The sequence below is a fragment of the Aspergillus undulatus genome (assembly GCF_047715775.1).
Source record: "Aspergillus undulatus strain CBS 261.88 unplaced genomic scaffold BDV17scaffold_12, whole genome shotgun sequence".
NCBI lineage: Eukaryota > Fungi > Ascomycota > Eurotiomycetes > Eurotiales > Aspergillaceae > Aspergillus > Aspergillus undulatus.
The window spans coordinates 78,177-90,424 of record NW_027396616.1 but is presented as its reverse complement, the minus strand read 5'-3'; the positions used below and the strand labels follow the sequence as shown (position 1 = coordinate 90,424).

The following is a 12,248-nucleotide window of genomic DNA, read 5'->3' as shown; positions in this document are numbered from 1 at the left end:
CCGTGAGTCATCGTGCACGGCCTTGGAACCCGTTGAATGCGCTTTCTCGGAACATACGTACTCTCATAAGTCTGGAATGCTTGACACCTCATAATTAGCTCTACGTCTCCAAGGTACTGCTCTTGTGTTAAGAAATAGATGTACGCGTCCTTACTGCCCAACCGTGGATGTCGGATCATCTTGAATTACCTTGCAATCGGCTAGACAAGTCCACGAAGTTAACAGCTATGAGATGATAGCTCTACGCTCGGCAAGATTTAGTTGTTACTACGTATTCTGAGCATGACTGGAAGCTTCAAATCTCCTCGGAGAGCAGGCCCGCCAAGCCAGATCCGTGCTGTCACAGTACGGAAAGAGAGCTGTAACGAACGGTAACAGCAGGGATATCCACAATGACGCCTTTCCCCTACAGCCGCCCCACCGGGCTCTGGTTTTATTGTCCGCTTTAAGGTGGCCAGACCAAGAAAAATTTGTCCTTGTTACATGTGGGAACCATCCAGAAACCATGCCTGAGAAAATTTCAGTGGTAGCAACTAGACTAGCAGAGTCAGTAGACAATTGGAGCGCATTGAAAGGGAACGCCTCGTCCGGTTTCTGGTTCGCAACTCTCTTCCTCAGTTCCTCTTGCTTCCTTCCCTCAGTCGCATACTCCGCTCTTCTATACATGTACTCTCCGCGCCTGCCATTAGTATACTACAGTCTACTAGCAGCTTCTACCACTACTAGCTACCCAAGGGATATTATGCGAGCAACTGCCTACTACATCTCTCAGCTTGATCAACACTGCATTGAATCCTGAACTATATACCGCAGTCACCTACTGCCTAGCCTACCTACACAAGGGAAGCTCCTACAAGAACCCGAGACACTTGACGTTGTGTCCATTCTACCCCATCAGTCACCAGCTTCAGAAGAGTCTCGACTCGATCGACTTCCAAAATGCCGGGCCGTCTGCTGTCCAGCCTTGTCCGCCCCTCCCTCTCTCACCACTCGATCTTTCCCCACTCCAACACTTCCTCGTCATCTTCAGTAAACGAGGTCTCGCATGCTGGACCCTCAAAGAGTGCGCACTCTTCCAGGCCCAACTCGCCAGAGCGCCGTCTATCCTTCTCGATGGACCACTTCATCCACACCTACCGCGATCACCACCACAAGGACAAGAAACGACATGGACGATCAAAGGAGCGCACCAGCCACGAGGAGGCTGCAGCCTCTGCCAAACTCGATGTCGTTGTCGAGTCTCCGCCTCTAGTCTGCTACGGAACACCAGCCAACTCCACTGGTGCCCTGTTCTCTGGCCGCCTCAGAATTAATGTGCCTGAAGCAACGGGAATGGTTACCTTGGACAAGTTTGATATGCGTCTGATGATCAAGAAGACAACGAAGAAGCCTGTCTCAAGAGACTGCCCCAACTGCGCCTCCAAGACCGAGGAACTCACCAATTGGAATTTCCTGACCGAGCCTCTCCATCTCAAGAGCGGGGACCATGACTTCCCCTTCAGCTATCTATTCCCAGGTAACCTGCCTGCGTCTTGCAATAGCTCTCTCGGGCAAGTTGAATACTTCCTCCAGGCCCACGGACATAACGTCAACGGGGAGGATTATAACTTCAAGATGCCATTACACATGCGACGCGCTATACTTCCCGGAAACGACAAATCTTCCATTCGGATCTTCCCGCCCACCAACCTGACCGGCCGCATCGTGCTTCCATCCGTTGTTCACCCAATTGGCACTTTCCCAGTCCAGATGACCCTGAGCGGAGTCCTGGATAAGGGCGAGGAGACCCAGACGCGCTGGCGGCTGCGCAAGATGATGTGGCGTATCGAAGAACATCAGAAGATCGTTTCTCAGGCTTGCAGCAAACATACGCACAAGATCGGTGGCGAGGGCAAGGGTGTCCTGCACCAAGAAACCCGGATCATCGGACACAACGAGGAGAAGGATGGTTGGAAGACGGACTTTGATACCGCTGGAGGCGAGATTAGCATGGAGTTCGAAGCCAACATCAACCCTACGTCCAACCCAGTGTGCGATCTCGAAGCTCAAAGCGGGCTTGAGGCGAAACACAACCTTGTCATCGAATTGATTGTCGCGGAGGAGTTTTGCCCGAACCGCAACACCAGACTCATTACTCCGACAGGTGCAGCACGTGTCCTTCGCATGCAGTTCAATCTTCACGTCACCGAACGCAGCGGACTTGGTATCAGTTGGGATGAGGAGATGCCACCAGTATACGAAGATGTCCCTGCTAGCCCTCCTGGATACACCATGCTTGGAAGCAGCGTCATGGAGGACTACCAGGGATCTCCTTTACCCACTCCAGATTATGAAGACTTGGAGCGGATGGAGTCCCTTCGACTGGATACCTCATCTACGAATTCCTCTTGTCGCGGACGCACGCGACTGACGACCGACGACTTGACCACCGAGCCGGTCGAAATCACAAACCGAAACCGAGCTCCATCTGCGGACTCACGATCCTCCTGAACAACTTACTCTACGGATTTAATCACTTAAGGCTTCAGCCTCAACGAACTCACGAACTTTACGAACTTAACGAACTATACACAAAGACTGCTCTCCTTTGGTCATCTTATCTACCTCGCCATTCAACAGCGAGACTTAATAAACGACTACTATAGTGTCGACTACCATAAAAAGTTCCGCGTTTTCTCTACGTCAGGTTGATCGCTTTGGGCGTTTCCCAGGTCTCTTCTCTTATATCTGCATTGGGTGGATCGGTTGTTTTGCATGATACCCATCATATTTCACTTTCTTTTGTTTCTGTTTCTCTTTCTGTTTCGATTATGATTTACGATGTACTCGACCTGTATTGTCTTTAATACTGATATCATACAAATGGATACAATTGAGATGGTGATAACTTGAATCGCTTTGTTCTCAGAATCATTCACCTGTCACTCCGTAGTACGGAGTAGACTAACTGAACCTCGCAAGCTAAGCGACAAGGCAGCGCAGCATATTTCCCAATTAAGACGCGGTCAGATGTAAAGTATGCATGAACGCCTGCAGGCTGAGTCCGAGCACAACGCAGGAGGATACGGATTGGTGAAGAATGTGTGCCATGCAAGAAGTGGGGGGCTTAACAAACTACTTCATACTCGTCACAGTAGGTAGGTGCAGTTGCATTCATCCCTTCCCTCACTGACTTCATCCCCTCCAACACACAACTTTTCTCCAATCTATCAACAATCATCATTAATTCCATCGATTATTCCCAAGTCAAAATAAAACAAAAATCATCAACTCATAACATCGTCATCATGAATCAAAAATCGGCCCATAAGCCGGGATCCCCAAGCTCTCAAGCTGATACACAGTCCTCTTCGTGACAACGGGGTTACTAATGACACAGATCGCCTCGGCGTCATGCTCCCTCGCAATGTGCCTAATCAGCGGAATCATATCGAGGCGACCGGATGAATTCGTGTCGATGATGACCGGGTTGGGATCCATGCGCCCGACCAGATTGAGGACTTCCTTGCCGTAGGTCCGCTTGGGGGCTCGCGTCTGCCAGATAACGCGGAGGGATGGTCGGTTGTCGTCGCCTAGGAAAGAGAGGCAGGGGCCTATTCCTGAGCCGGTTGTTACGACGACAACGCGCTTGTATACGCGCATTGCGTATGCGAAGCCGTAGACTAGCACGCCACGCTTCCAGAGGTGTGTGGGCTGGTCTTTGATTGTTGCGGCGGTCCAGTCGCCGGCTTTGGAAATCAGACTTGAGAAGCTCTTGCCGTTGCTGTCGGGGTCTGGGAAGGTGGCGAACCCGTGCCAGTCTTTCAGCGGGTGCTTGGAGAGTTGGATTCCCTTGCCGAAGGTTGTCTTCGTGTGGGTGAAATGCAGCCGCACGGCGTGCGGGGAGAGGTACTCGGGTGTTACTTTGACTTTGCGAAGGAAAACCCAGGGGTGGATGATGGCTACGACGACAACCATGAGGAACCAGAAGGCTGGCAGTTCGATGAGGAAGCGACCGAATGATTTGCCTTCTGCCGTTGAGGCTTCGTCGACGAAGACCATGAGGAGGATAACAAAGAGAGCGACGACGAGCCAGCCCGAGAAGCGGTGCGTGAGCTCAAAGTAGTCGTGCATCTTTGAGCGGAAGGTAGGGTACGCGACGACGATGATGGCCAGCAGCAGGACCAGGATGATGTATGCCAGAGTGATGGGCGCCGCTGAGAACGGTGATGTGGTGCCCGCGGGGGGAGACCAGTATTGGCGAGAGAACTCGCCTATGAAGCCCAGGTACCAGATGAGCGAAGCCACGCCGCAGCCACTATGAACGCCGCCATAGTGGTACACCTTTGAGCAGAGGCGGCGGAGGAACAACGGAGCCCACCGTGGTATCGAGCATACCGTGACGAAGATTGTGTTGACGACCAAGGGCTGTCTTGCAAGACCGCATGCAAGCAGGTTCGCTGCCGAGGCGTTGACGAGGGCCAGGAGCTTCCGGTCCGCCACGAGCACATAGATGAAGACGCCAATGTTGGCGAGGAAGACCAGTGTGAAGAGCCGGCGGTAGATGTTGAGGAATGTGTACCGGACAGGAGAAATGATTCTATTGGCAGTGCTTTGTGCCTCGAGATCAAACGTCCCAATATCTTCAGGGATCATGAGCTCGGAGACATCTTTGATGATGCACTTCTCGATGTTTGGAAGAAGGCTTGTTTCGCTTGGGCTATCTGGAGGAAGCACCGACAAATCTTTGACGAGAACTTTCTCTACGCCTTGGATGCTCGACTCGCTTGGGCTCGTCGGGTTCTCTGGAGGGCGTATTGCCGTCGGCGGCCTAGACACCACAACCTCCTGGACCTCTTCAACTGAAGACATGACGCTTCAATTGCTCGTGAAGCAAAGAGTATGTGTTGCGCGGCAGTATAGGAGAGGTATAATACCACCGGTTATAGGGTCAAACAGGAGAAATAGTAAGTGACCAGAGGAGCGATGGTGGTATGCGCTCATACCCTGGGATACAGTTCGCAGAATCCAGCCCACCACTAGGGTTCCTCCACAGGGTGCATGTGTCTTTTTCAATGACCTCGCATAACGCCATTTATTGATTCGGTTTAGCTGAGAAGGTCTTTCCCAGCTTGTTTACTTGCGTCGGACTTTTCTGCCGTGTCCTAGGTCCATCGTTCTTCTGAACACCTCGGGGTCCACAGTAGACGGTCCACCATGGCACTGTCCTTATCTCTGAAAGGTTTTTTCCCGCGCAACGCCTGCCAAAGTCGAAAGAGGCAAAAGAAAGCAATTTTTCGACTTTAGAGCCTGAGTCAGTGTCACCATACCGCAGTCAAGTGTTCGGTGTGCGTCAGCATGGCACGATCCCACGGAACCTTTCCCGCTAAGTTAGACCCTACATGTTGCCAATGAGCACTAAACACACTTATTATACTACAACCTTGCATCAGCTTTCTTTCTCCAAATGCGGCATGCTGTAGGGCCAATGGATGGTAAAGACAGACAGCAGATCCCGGCAAGCTCCTTGCCTGACCAAGAGAGTTATGCACGCTGAGCCAAACGACCGAGGTGCCTTTCAACCGGCGATGCAGATGCAGCCCAGGCAGCCCAGGCGGCCGGGAGAGATGATCGACAAACAAAAGCCACGACAGCACGAGCATGGAAAGCAAGGCGTTCGTCACAAACTCGCGGCGTTTGTCTGATTGCCCCGCCAAGACGCCGTCAAAAGCACAAAATCGAGAAAAACAATCGGGAGCACCGAACTCCAGCGAGATCACAGACACACAGACGGCGCAGAGAGAACGGTTGGGAAGCCTGGGGCCCAAAATCGTGGAGTTAAGTTGCACCTCGCTGGAGTATGCAAACGTAAACTGGACGTATTATTCTGCAGACGGGTCCTCGCGGAGCCCACACATTTCTTGCTTTTGGTGTCGAGGAGAGGCAGCTATTGGTAGGATGCGGGCGAGACCGACTGTCTGGACTTGTTAACCTGGATTCCTGATAAACTAGGTTAGTGGGGTGGATGTCAGCCAGATTAATGGGGCCATGGCGTCGACGTGCTTGGATCAACCGCGGATCAATGGAATTGTCTCACGCTTCATCCTTGTCGATTTTGTCGAGCGGGGTACTGCGTCCAGTAGACGCTCCAACGACTTGCGCCGAGGTGCGCCATGCGCCTCGTGCGTATGATTTCGCTGGTTCGTGGGAATACTATATTGCAGCACTCTGGGCCCTGGCAGACGCCCCCCGGAACGGAAAGGGTGCATATGCATAATAATTAACGGGTAAGACCGGGCACGCAAAGTACCATACAGGGCAATGTTGACAGCTGGTTAGATTAAATTCTCAGTCTATTGCCTGTCACCCGGGGCAGATCTTCTCCGGTTGCTGAGACAGCAGCTCAATTGGGAATTGGATGTGCTCAGCACGCTCAGCACGCTCAGCAAAGGAAGTGGAGGTCGATGAGCGGGAAAGGAAGGAGGAACTGGAGGAAGAGATCTGAGGCGAGCCAATGGGGAGCTCCCGAAATCGCGGTTGAAGCATCCTCTGTCCAAAGCGCTGGAAATTCTTCTACAAATCGGGAGACTGTCGCGGGACCGACAGCATGGCTGGTGCAAAGTGGGAACATGTTCGCTGAGGTTCGGTGTTCGAACTTCGCGTCGTCCAGCAACTTTAGGTCTTTTTAGCGACTCCACCCGCTCTGATCTGAATCTGGCGGTGACCGATTTCGATTCGGCGGGTTAGACGCAAGCCTCGTCTGTGGACCAAGACTACGATCAGCAATCCAGCTGAGCGGCGACCGGGCTTGGTCTGAGCGAACTGCGAGGTTTCGAAGTGACCAGGATTGTTTTTGTACGCATGGCGTCTCGGCGAATGAGAGCGTGCGCCGCGCGCCCAAGCAATTTACGCAGAGGATTCCAAATTCCAAATCAGATCACCACCAAACTGGAATTGCCTTCTCCAAAGAGCCCTATCTATAGCATGAAATGATTTCTAAAATCGCAGTATGCGAGATATTTATCACCCTGGGTCCCTCCGCTCGAGGAGCATCTGTGTTTCTCTTCTTCCCTCCCCTTCAGTCGGCTTCCCTACCCCCCTCCAAGTCGCCCTTCTCTCCCTCCCGAAGCCCTAACCACCCGGGTCACTTACCAACCTCTCCTTGACCAACGCCCAATATCTGACTAATAACAACAGACTCATGAGAATGGGTATTGGGGAGTCGTCTTTGGCACGACCCCAATACGGCAATGCCAACGAGGTATACACCGACTTGTTGACCTTCTGCTTCCGTGGTCCTGTCGCCTACAATGAAGACCAGCCATTGTTCATCGATGCAGAGAATCCTTCACGGTCCTTCAGCGCTCGGCAATTCAGAACCCTTGTGCGGACCCTGATTGCCGGGTTGAAGGCCCATCATGTGCAGAGGGGTGATTGTGTTCTGGTCCACATGGGAAACAGTGTAAGTTTGCAAGTCTAGCAGGTCCGCCGCGATGTTTCCCTCCCAACAACAAAACATTTGTCTCGCCCGAACGAACTCCGGTTCTTCTTCATTTGGCGTTTTACCTTTTCCTGCTCTCCTTCCTGTTCAAGAATCCAGTATGCTGACGGTGAGGATTTTTCATCCTGATGCAGATCATATACCCCGCACTGTTCTTCAGTGTTGTCGGCGCCGGCGGCGTGTTCATGGGCTCTAATGCACGCAGTCAGCCGCAGGAACTAGAGCACCTTCTCAATCTAGCCGAGCCCAAGCTAATCATCACGAACCGCGAAGCGCTCCCCACCGTCCTCAACGTCTCCACAAGCAAGGGCATGCTCCCCGGCCAAGTTTGTTTACTTGACGAATCCGCCACAGAACACATCGCACAGCTGGTCGGAACAGGCACAGCGCCGTACCTCGACGGTGGAGATAAGAGCTACCTGAATTTCGCCAGCCTCCTCGGCTACGGTGAGAACGACTGGATTACGTTCAACGATGAAATGATCGCAAAGTCAACGCCGGCGGCGATGTTCTCCACCAGCGGCACCGGAGGGCTACCGAAGGCAGCGATTTTGTCGCATCACGCCATTGTTTCACAGCATAGGACTATCGCATACGATGTGCCGTACAAGGTTAGCCGGTTGATGTCGCTACCAATGTTCCATCTTTTCGGCGCGCTCTGGTCACATATTTTCCCGGTCCGCTATGGGCAGCCACTGTACGTTCTTTCGCGATTCGAAATAAGCCAGTTCGTCGCAGCGGTCTACCAGTATCAGATTACGGAAACGTATATGGTTCCTGCTATGATTCACTCCTTTAATCGCTGCAATCTACCGTTGACCGATTACCTCTCCTCCATCCGCTATGTTGGTGTCGCTGGCGCGCCAATTGACGGAGCGTCAATGCAGCAGTTCCGCGAACTTTTACATCTCGACGCCTACGCCTCTCAGCTTTGGGGAATGACCGAAGTGGGGGTTGTCTTCCAGAACCGGTACGGCCAGCTAGGAAATGCCGGTAGTATTGGCAGTCTCCAACCCGGATACGAAATTCGTCTCGTCGGTGCCGACGGGAACCTTGTCGCAGGCGACAACAAGCCGGGAGAGCTGTACGTTCGCGGCGACGGGCTGCTCACATGCTACAGAGGCCGCGACGACGCCAAAGACTTTCATGGCTGGTTCCGCACAGGAGACGTCGCGTACGTTAACAATGGGCTCTACTACATCGTTGGACGGACCAAAGAGCTCATCAAAGTTCGAGGGTGTGTTCAAGTCCTAATTCCCAACGAATATAACATACTAACGAAAATCCAGATGGCAAGTCGCCCCCGCCGAACTCGAATCCATCCTCCTCAAGCACCCTGGCATTGAAGACGCTGCCGTCACCGGTGTGACCTCCAAAGACGGCAGCACCGAAGTACCCCGGGCTTTTGTCGTGCGCTCCAAGACCCTCTCCGGCACCCGTCTGACCTCGGAGGAAGTCTACCTCTTCACCCGCCGCCAATTAGCCTCCTATAAGGCGCTAGATGGCGGCATCATTTTCGTGGAGGAGATTCCGCGCACGGCTAGCGGGAAGATCCAGCGCTTCAAGCTCACGCAGATGAACACGTACCGTGAGATCGTCTCCTCTCTGCTTGCAAGGTTTCGGGGCGCGAGCCTGCAGAGTGTCGGGATTATGCATGGAGGAAGGATTACAGTTTGATTTCGCTTTGATCCGACTCGGCAGGGAGGATCTTTCTGCATTGTTTTCTTTTTTCTCTTTTTCTCCCTCATTTGCGCTATCGGTTTTCGGGATGAGTCTACGACCACACTACGACTACGACTATGCACTGCACTAAGCTATCACTGGGTATCATCATTATTTATTTTTGACTGACTCAAGGTCACCTTGGAGTTCTCGCTTCATTATTCGACATTCGTTCCTTGGCAAGATGCATGGCGTACTCTAGTCCCGACTACTGCCGGACGAAGAGCTGGTTCTTTGTTTATTGTTGATCACTTTTTTGCTTTTTCTCGTGCTACAAATGGCGTTGCTTGGTTATTGGATTTTATTTGGGTTTTGGTTAGGAGCAGGAGCCGAAACTTTTGAGATGTTTGCTTTTGCCCCTATTTTAGGGTTGTTACTTTTTGTTTTTTCTTTGACACTTACACTCATTGTTGGCGACTGCTAGCCATTGCATTGACTGGTGCCACTTGCTACTACTGTACTCAGAACTTAGATTACGCTCTCTTGATACCACCCATCGTTGGCAGAACACAATACCCAGATTGTTTTTGTTTCGTGGTTTGATTTGACTTGCATTTTTATATTCAATAGGTAACCCCAAAAGTACAGGGATGATCCAAGGTAAAGGCTCGAGGAGCTCGAGTAGCTCGAGTCATGACTCACGAGTGTGATATTCACCTCAATTCCTTAGACCGTTCGGTCTCTTCATGCTCAAGCTCTCGTTTTCGTTGCTGACTCGTTTGTACGCCGTCAACCGGCACATGCACATGCCTAACGGCATTCTGCATGCAGAGTGGAGGGAGCAGGGTCTTACACAGAACGACAACGACTACGTATGTTTGTCAACAGGACTAGATATCACATACTCATAGTCATTATTTCATAGATGCATTGACGAATGTTGATTTTATTATGCATGAACAAGATATGGTCATATTCCATCCCTACTCCCTATCTACCTAGTAGGCAGTGGCCGCTACTCGACTGCATAGGGACGATTCTGGCATACTCTGTATTTAGCAGTATGACGACGTTGTGATTTGCTTTGCATGCGGACTACGTAAGTAGACTGACTACCTGCCGATGTACATACATAGGTACTGCTAGGTAGTAATTATCTCAGGACTCAGATTCTACCAGGAGCTAGAGGCAATGCTTGTACTCCCTCCGTAGCTTACTGCAAGATGACGAGTTTATTTAGACGGATTACTGCAAGGTAAGCCACCCGATTATAGAGTACTAGAAGACTCAAGAATCACTCAATACTCCTCGACTCCCTCGAGCCATTCAGCTGGTAGATAACCCGTGCTCAACGAAGCCGCGTCGAAAAAAGCAAGCATGCGACCAGCGGCAGCCAAGCAACCGACTCCTGACTCTTGAGTCAATCCAGGTTTCAGCTTCAGGAAGTTTCTGTTTACTGGCGACTCCTCTAGCCTCGTGTAACCGAGTTGGTTCTGACGAAAGTACCGCGCGGGACGAAGTCAGAAGGAAGGGAACAATCGTTCGGTAAAATCGCGAGGTTGGAGACTAGTAGGTCTACTACTTGGAAGCTGGTTTGATGAAAGTATAAGGTATGGAGTAATGATATAGCTAACTCCACAAACTATCGAAGGGAAAGGGTCGTGCACTTGGTGCTGGCAGCTGGCAGCCGTCACTGCGACGATCAGCCGGGTCCGACCCGAGATATGACCTCGTTGACTCGTTGCGTGTTTTGCTAGCTCTTGAACTAGATTAGTAAGTCTAGTAGCCCTGATCAGCCGGAGGCCCGAGTTGATCGGGGTCCTCGGGGAAGGTCGCGATGGTCTTGCCCGAAAGACAAAGTGCGATAGAGGTAGTGAAGCACGGTCCACTGATGACGGATACCGAGGGTCTAAGATTTAGTGCTCAATAGTCGGATCGGGTGTAAGCAATTTCTCCACACTTCAGCGCTTGAGTAAACTATTGTCTCGGTTGACGGGAAGAATGTTCAATGTGGACTTGGAAATTGGGTACTCGCGAATCTCGTGATGTTGAGACTCAAGCGTGGTGTCTTCGAAAGTACTACACTGATCGGCGAAGGACTCCTTCCTGATTGGGGAAATAGAGACGGCATACGGCATCGCCTACCGAGCCGCTGACAGGCAGATCAAAACCAAGACCAGGATCAGATCAGCGGAGCGGAGAGTGACCGGGGTCTGGGAACAAGGCGCCATGCGAGCCCAGATGATCCGCGCGGTATCTCCAACCTTGATTGCCAGCCGAGAAGGATTAACAATGGCGGAACTACGTTGAGAACAAACCAAGGAACCAGGCGTATACCCCGTATATCAATTTCATAGATAGGACAAAGAAAGGCCTCGAGACTCCTAACCCAATTGAAAAAGCCACAGCATGCACTATGCAGGTGCAGTTGCACCGGGACCTCATCGTGTGACGTGGGCTTCGTGAGTTGGATGTTTGGTCATCCTTCCCAAACTGTCGGGTCCTGGGATTGTTGAGCGGGTGTCGAAAACAGATAACCCGGCTGGTACTGATAGTGATGAGATCCTTGTCCGGGATGTTGCCTAACGCAGGCAGTGGTCTCAACTCTCAAGGAGCCTTTCCTGCACCATGTTCGCGGCCGCGTGCTAACTTTAGCAGGGAAGGGCTTTGGTGGTACCATGAGCTCCTCGATTCTTTCGAGCCGCTGCAGCAGCATGATGGCACTCTCGGTGTCACCGACTGTTCTCAGGGTCCCAATACACCTCGGCCGCTCGCTGTATTGCATGCGCTAGATGAGTTTGCTGCACGTTTAACTACCCTGGGCCCGGAAGACGGCGCAACAAAGTGGCATGAGATCCTCGATCCCTTGAACCTACTGATGCAGTATGAGGGCACTCTCGGTGTTCCCGGTTGCTCTCAGGAACTCAATATCTCCTTGACCACCGTACTGTATGAGTCGAGTCAGGATGCTGCACGTTGAACACCCTTGAAAGCTAACGACGGCGCGAACCGATGGTCCACGAACCTAAACCGTGACAAATGCTCCAAGGTTCATGCATGTTTTCGGCCCTCATCACTTGCTTTGCGGGGTACCAGCTCTGGGTAA

At 51.9% G+C, this 12,248-nt stretch overlaps 4 protein-coding genes across 4 annotated transcripts; 3 read left to right on the top strand and 1 right to left on the bottom strand.

Moving 5' to 3' along the window:
* Nucleotides 1-396: 396 nt before the first annotated feature.
* BDV17DRAFT_257559 (alpha-arrestin) lies at nucleotides 397-2,884 on the top strand. Its single transcript, XM_073757214.1, has one exon. The coding sequence runs from the start codon at nucleotides 940-942 to the stop codon at nucleotides 2,488-2,490; it is 1,551 nt and encodes a 516-aa protein (XP_073617672.1). The 5' UTR covers nucleotides 397-939; the 3' UTR covers nucleotides 2,491-2,884.
* Nucleotides 2,885-2,907: 23 nt separating this feature from the next.
* Nucleotides 2,908-5,243, bottom strand: BDV17DRAFT_257558 (integral membrane protein TmpA). The gene has a single exon (XM_073757213.1). The coding sequence runs from the start codon at nucleotides 4,849-4,851 to the stop codon at nucleotides 3,286-3,288; it is 1,566 nt and encodes a 521-aa protein (XP_073617671.1). The 5' UTR covers nucleotides 4,852-5,243; the 3' UTR covers nucleotides 2,908-3,285.
* A 580-nt stretch (nucleotides 5,244-5,823) lies between these two features.
* On the top strand, nucleotides 5,824-6,365 carry BDV17DRAFT_26836 (uncharacterized protein). Its single transcript, XM_073758459.1, has 2 exons — nucleotides 5,824-6,266; nucleotides 6,319-6,365. Exon 1 carries the CDS (start codon nucleotides 6,005-6,007, stop codon nucleotides 6,254-6,256), a length of 252 nt encoding a protein of 83 aa, XP_073617670.1. The 5' UTR covers nucleotides 5,824-6,004; the 3' UTR covers nucleotides 6,257-6,266; nucleotides 6,319-6,365.
* Nucleotides 6,366-7,377: 1,012 nt separating this feature from the next.
* On the top strand, nucleotides 7,378-9,506 carry afeA (adenylate-forming enzyme AfeA). Its single transcript, XM_073758464.1, has 2 exons — nucleotides 7,378-8,717; nucleotides 8,770-9,506. Exons 1-2 carry the CDS (start codon nucleotides 7,609-7,611, stop codon nucleotides 9,155-9,157), a joined length of 1,497 nt encoding a protein of 498 aa, XP_073617669.1. The 5' UTR covers nucleotides 7,378-7,608; the 3' UTR covers nucleotides 9,158-9,506.
* Nucleotides 9,507-12,248: the final 2,742 nt, after the last annotated feature.